Raw genomic sequence first — 6,691 nt, 5'->3', positions numbered from 1 at the left:
CTCTGTGCATACAGGTGCACATTATCACCGCTATCTGTGGAGCCAGCAGTGTGCCATGGCAGGGGCCAGGGTCCCCAAGGGAGTCACTTCCAGCAGCGAAGCCCAGGGCTTGCCAGTGGCCCGGCCCAGATGTGGTGCCTGTGGCCTCACTCTGCATTCAGCACATCCCTCAGAGACATGGGATCACCCTCTGCACAGACGGATGTCAAAGGGCACATGGCCACAGGGGCACAGCTGCAGCTCCTCGGTACCAAGCAACCAGCCCAGGGGGTCTGACCAATTGGATCATCGGTATTGCCAGCCACTGTCCTTGACTGGGGAACCTCCCTGAGGTCTGAGAGCTCAAGGACAGCAGAGGCTCCACTTCAGCCCTCCAGCCTGGCACCCTCAGTCCCCCATCACCTACCCTGCCCTGCATGTGGCAGCCTGGGGTGGGGAGACCTAGGCCTCCGGGTTGTCGCTCAGGTTCCAGCCCTGTCCCCCAGGGGCTGACGTCATCTCCGCAGAGCTGTGTGAGTGCGCAGCGTCGCGGCAGCCAGCAGGCCGCAGGGAAGCCGGGGCTACAGGGAGGGGGCCACACCCGGCTGGGAGCTGTGGGGTCACAAAGAATGACGTTGTGGCTACAGAGAAAGGTGTGGCCATGGGATTTAGGGAGAGAACCAATGTGAAAAATGCAATTTTGTGTTCTTGCCTCAGAGCCCTTGGCGGCATCAGGCTACGGGCCGTTCCGTGGAGAGACCGCCTGCTTTAAGGGGGAAGAGGTCGCACCCTGCTCCCCTTAACGAAATGTCTCCTATTGTTCATCCCCCTTTTTAAAAAATTTGTTTTGAATTATAAATCGCTTAATTGCCATTTTTCCTGATTACTTTGTGACATTTGTAAATAATATTCTGACAATTCCGGAAAATATCAGAAACAGAACTGAGAGTCTGAGATTGCCAGGATGGGCGAGGGTAGGTAATTTTTTTTTTGAATCATGGTAGCTGCATCACAAAAGCTCCAATCAAGAGGGTGGTAAAAAGAAGGCACAGATCATTGCAAATGCCAGATTTTCTCTTTCTCTTTTTGTAAATATACCATCATATATAAGCTAAAATTTCTCTTAGGGTGGTGGGGGTTGCTAGCAGGGGAAGGGACAGTTGGGCCTACAACTGCATATGTAATAGAATCCTAAAGGGGGACACAAAGCGAGGCAGCTCTCAGCCTGAAGCAAAAGAACGGGACACTCGCGCCTGACTACATGTAGTACAAACACTAGGGGAACCTGTGACAAAACACGATTAAAAAATCATAAAATTATAAAGCTTGTAAACGAATAATCTGAAATTACATTTTATTAATGGAAAATATCATCACAATAGTACCACTATGGACTAAACTGCCTGAGTTTTCATTTCGTACGAGATCTCAAGGTAGAAAAGCCTGTAGCACAATTTGCTCCGTGTAAGTCACAACCACTGCCAGCCCCAGGACTACACCATGGGAAAGATTCTCCTCTTGGATGGAATTTGTGTTGTGCTATCAAGACTTCTGTGCTAATCTTTCAAACAGGGACATGTTGAGGCAAACCTTTAATCTTTTGGCACAAGGTTATTTTGGCTGGGGCAGAAAATTTGAGTCTCAGACTCAGGATGAATAATGTGACATTTCATTTATCAAATATTCATTTTGATTGAAGAGCTTTCTTTATGTCATTCACTTCCATCTGCAACCAAAGCTGGATTTTCTTCTCTTCATCCAACTCTGACAGTAACTGCTTAATCTCTCATTTCTACTGGTCCTTCATGGTCTCGATGATGCTCCTGAGCTCACGGACCTGCGTCCTCAGCTCTTCCACGGCTGCCTGGCTGCCGGCCGCAGGCTCCATCTTTGGTTTTCCTTCCCTGCCGAACAGAGATGGGGAGTTGGCTCTGTGTCCAGCTGTTCCCAAAGAGGATGACAGCGGGGAAGGCGCCGCTGAGGACAGAGGGACTGGCCCACTGCTGCCTGCTGCCATGATCCCCGGCTTGGGCGGCAGAGATGCTTTGTTGTCAGACACTTGGGATATGGTAACAGTCTTTGACGTTTTCTTTGATGCATCCACTCCTCTGTGCGCAAGTGAAATGTGTTCCTCCTTATCTTCTTTGGGACTTGGGGAGCCGAAGATATCAGGGCTTGAAAGGGAGGACGATGTGAGAGACTGGGACAGAGGCCGCCTCCCCGTAGCTTTTGGTCTGCTTGTTGTTGGGTGACTGAGTTTCTCAGTAGATGATACCACGGAGTCAAAACCTTCTAGGTTGATGTCATTGCTGCGGTCTGAGAGATCCTTGTCCAGGATGCTGGATAGCGAACTGCCCGCCAGGTCAATCTTTGGACCGTCACCCCTGGTGTGTGTCAGTGGACCCACTGGTCGCTCCGGTCTTCTCGGGGGCAATGCGCCAGGTCTGTTGAGAGAGTTGGTCTTAGGTGGCTGAGGCTTTTTTGGCGGTATGGCAGGAACAGAGGGCTTCTGTAAATCCAGTTTTGGCGCTCTCTCTGGTCTTTCTTTTTCTTCTGTTCTATTCGGAAGTGTTTCTGGTCTTTCAGGAGGTATCTTTTTAATTTCATGTTTTCTCTCAGTGGTACCTGCCCCTTGTTTGATGACAGGAGCGAATGGAGGCGGTGGCTTCTTGGGTCTATTCCCCTCCTTTTCAAAGTCTGGTGGAAGTAACTTCACATGGCCCCAGCACTTGGGAACAGTTTGGTGTCAGCTGGCAGAGCTAACAGATGCCCAGCCTGTGCCCAGCAATTCTGCCCCTAGGTGAGTCCCTGTATGTGGGCAGTGGGAGACGGCCCAAGGCTGTTCCCGGGAACTTTGTTCATAGCAGCAAAGGAACAGGGCAGCCCTTGGCAGTAGAGTGGAAAAATTGCGTGAATCCACACAATGAAAACAGCACACTGAGGACAGATTAATTACACTACATGCTTAGCCATGTGTGAATCTTAAGAACATGATGACAAGTGAAGAAGCCAGTCACAAAAGAATATATGTCAAGTGGTTCCATTTACATAAATATGAAAACATGCAAAATTACATGCTACATCATTTAAGGATGCAAACATACATGGTGAGATGAAATCCGAGCAAACAAGGGAATTGCCAACATGGAATTTGGGTAATGGAGGGGCCCCTGGGGGAGTTTCTATTTCTTAAGCCGAGTGGTGGTCTGTAGGTGCTCATTTCTTGGTATGCTTTACACCTCACCCATGTGTTATGAATCATTGTTTCTGTGAAGTCAGTATTATTAAAAAGGAATTCATGATTTTACTTCTCTTCTTACTCACATGGCCCAGGCACCCACCCTGGCTCACCCTCCTCCCTGCCCACTGCCCTCGAGCTCCCTCCTCCCTGCAGTCCCTGGCCAGAGAGAACAGCTTCACTCTTCCCCCCAATCTAGCCAGAGTCCTCTCTGACATGGCCGTAGGGAAGACTCCATGATCTTCTCCTCCATATCTGCCCTTAGAAGGAACAAGGGATCCATGATAAAATATGCCACCCCTGTCCCATCGGTTTACCCTGGCTGTCCATCTCTCCCTGTCTCTTCTCATGGAACAGGAAAGTGCTCCTGGAGGCTCATGGTCAACAGTGAGGATGCCCTGATCCAGGCTTCAGATGCTTTGCCAGGCGTTGTCCAGTCTGGCCATGGACCCAGCCTCTGTCCCGGGACATGGCCAGCTCCTCCTTCCCTGGATCCAGGCCCTTCTTCCTGGGGCCATGTTGCCTTCAGGGTGGCTTGTAGGCAGCTCTGCAGTCAGGACACAGGCCCATGGGGGTGTCCCACAGCATTGGATGGAGGCTGTGCCTGTCCGGAAACACAGAGGCTCAGTCCCCTGGGTGATGGGCACCTTTGCCTCCTGCCCATGATTTACTGATGGCCATTTGCTCATCACTGGGTGTTATGGGGTGAATTGTGCCCCCAGAGGGTTATGCTGAAGTTCTGACCCCCAGAACTTCAGGATGTGATCTTACTTGGAAATAGGGTCATTGTAGAGGGAATTAGTTAAGAAGGGGTCATACTGGAGTACGATGGACCCTAATCCAACATGACTGGTGTCCTTAAAGAAGAGGAGACAGATGCAGTGGCTCACACCTGCAATCCCAGCAGCTTGGGAGGCTGAAGGGGAGAGGATCACTTGAGGCCAGGAGTTTGAGACCAGCCTGGGTAACATAGCAAGACCCTGCCTCTAAAATAAACATAAATAAATAAATTAGCCAGGTGTGGTGGTGCACACCTTTAGTCCCAGCTACTGGGAAAGCTGAGGCGGGAGAATGGCTTGAGTCCAGGAGTTCAAGTTTGTAATGAGCAGTGACTGGGCCACTGCACTCCAGCCTGGGTGACAGAGCAAGGCTCTGCCTCTAAAAAAATTATTAATTAAAAAAAAAATAGGAAGAGAGACACCGACACAGACACACAGGGGACAAGGCCGTGGGACCACAGAGGCAGAGAATGAAGCGCCGCAGCCACAGCCCAGGAGCCCCAAACACTGGCGGCCACCACCAGAAGCCGGCGGAGGCAGGGGTCTCCCCGAGAGCCTTCCCAGGCAGCCCTCTGACACCTTGACTTCAGACTTCCGGCCTCCAGAACTGTGAGAATAAATTTCTATTTTATTAAGCCACGAAGTTTGTGGCACTTTTCCGCAGCAGCCCCAGGAGACAAACACGCTGGGTATCTCATCACAGAATCAAGTTAAACACCTGGAACTCCCCCACCCAGAGGAAAGTGCGGTTTCTGGTGGCCGTGCCCCCCGCAGTGTCCGCGCTGCAGTCCGCGCGTGGGTCGGGCGCCGGGCGCGGGGGCCGCTCCGAGGCCGAGGCCGAGGCCCGGGCGGCTCTGCGGGCGCAGACAACAAGGTGGTTTTCTTCCTTCCCTCCCTTTCTCTTCCCCACCCTCCCCCCGCCCCCAGCCCAAGCTCCCGGCCTCTGCAGAGAAATGAGAAAACACAGATCTTTGTGATCACAAATGTTTTCAAAGGCCTGCATATTAATGACTGGCGAGCGTGTGTGTTGACGAGCAGAGGGCAATCTTTCTTGTCTTAAATGAGAAAAAGTCATAGGAAAAATGGGCTTTGTGTTGTCAAACATTAGCCTGAGCAGACGCCCTCCGAGCGCCCGGCTCCAGGCCCTCGCTGCGCAGACCGCATCTTCCCGCAGGAGCGTGTTTAACGTCAGCGCCCTGAGGAGCCTGGCTGAGAAGAGCCCTGAAGGCCAAATATTTACACAGCCAACCCCAGAGCCCCATGGAAATGACCTCATGAACATTGTTTTCAATTCATAAGACACGGTGATGAATAGGAGCCTTAGCCTTTCTAACGCTCGTCTGAACGCTCCGGACAGCCGGAGCTCGGGGCCGGGCGCCTGCGGCGGGGCCCCGGCGGGGCGGTGGGGAAAGACGCCGTGTCTGGCAGGACTGGGGTCCATTCTGGCTCCAAATTCCTTGCTGCGTGACCTTAGATAAGTCACTGCAGCTTTCCAAGCCAAACTTTCGTGTAGGAAACATGGATGAAAATGACACCAACTCCCAGATATACGGTGACGATGGCGTGTAATGGTGAGTGTAAACCTCTCTTTGCACGGTGGTGGGGAAATGGGGCTGGGACCTTAATGAATTGGGCTCTCTGTCTGCTATTGAGACCTCGGCAGAGAGCCACTGCGTCCCGTCAAGGGTTAAATCAGATATTGGCCGAGCTTCCAGGAAAACAGCAAACCAACTCGAGGTGTCACCAGTGCTCTCTTTCATTCTCTTTCATTTTCGAATTTGGCAACCCGGGTGAATGAGTGGCTGATTTGTGACTGTCCTCTGGTCCGCCATGCAGCCTCTGCCTATATCCTCTTGGGCCTCGCCAGTTTACATCTGTCAAGACCTGCACGTCCACCTGAGGCTTTCTGGCCTTCCGGGCCTTGCTCTGCCTGTGTGAGGCAGGCCGTGGTGCCTGAGATTTAATGCCCCTCAGGACTCTCCACCAGTGACTGGCAGGAGCTGGTGGAAAAATATTCCATCTTCCCTGTCCCTTGTGTGGGATATCTCTGAGTAGCATGTTCTGTACTGACTCCCAGAGTTCTCTAGTGGTATTAAGCTTCAGTTACCTACAGTGGTAACTTTTTTGACAATATACCTCCTATTTGTCTGCCCTCCCTCCCTGGCCTCACATCCCTACTCTCCTTTTGATGCTTCCTGGAATCAAATAAGCTACTTGCACTGTAATGCTTGTTCACAGGTTGGCTTCTGGAGGAGCCCAAAGGGATATGCCTTCTTTATCTCCAAATCACCCAAACTGTGGTTCCCTAGCCTGCAACAGCTGTCTTCTCCTTCTCGGTACATTGCACTCCACCCTTCCAGTTGCTCAAACCCAAACTCTGGAAATACCTTTGATTCCTTTCTTCACTGACTCCACATCTAATTCATCACCAATATTCTCTTATCTCTAACTTCAAAACATTTCCAGGGTCTTTGCATATCGTAATCACATTGCTGAAAGGCAATTATAATGGGAAAATCACTAAAATCCTAAGAGAAAAAAAATATTGTATACAGAAGAACAAAGATAAGAAAAAACAGCTGACTTCTTGTCAGAATCTATGCAAGTCAGAAAATAATGGAGCACCATCTTTAAACACTGAAAGAAAAAACCAAACTGTCAAACTAGAATTCTATACCCGGCAAAAATACCTTTA

General features: G+C 50.8%; 1 protein-coding gene across 1 annotated transcript; it reads right to left on the bottom strand.

Moving 5' to 3' along the window:
* Positions 1 to 958: 958 nt before the first annotated feature.
* LOC123645732 (SH3 domain-containing kinase-binding protein 1-like) lies at positions 959 to 5,160 on the bottom strand. Its single transcript, XM_045562158.1, has 3 exons — positions 5,156 to 5,160; positions 4,730 to 4,850; positions 959 to 2,707 (listed from the first exon to the last, which is right to left on the bottom strand). Exons 1-3 carry the CDS (start codon positions 5,158 to 5,160, stop codon positions 1,772 to 1,774), a joined length of 1,062 nt encoding a protein of 353 aa, XP_045418114.1. The 3' UTR covers positions 959 to 1,771.
* Between the last annotated feature and the right edge of the window lie 1,531 nt (positions 5,161 to 6,691).

Source organism: Lemur catta, chromosome 10 (assembly GCF_020740605.2).
Source record: "Lemur catta isolate mLemCat1 chromosome 10, mLemCat1.pri, whole genome shotgun sequence".
NCBI classification, from domain to species: Eukaryota; Metazoa; Chordata; class Mammalia; order Primates; family Lemuridae; genus Lemur; species Lemur catta.
The sequence above is the reverse complement of the archived record's forward strand: the minus strand, read 5'-3'. Positions and strand labels throughout refer to the sequence as shown.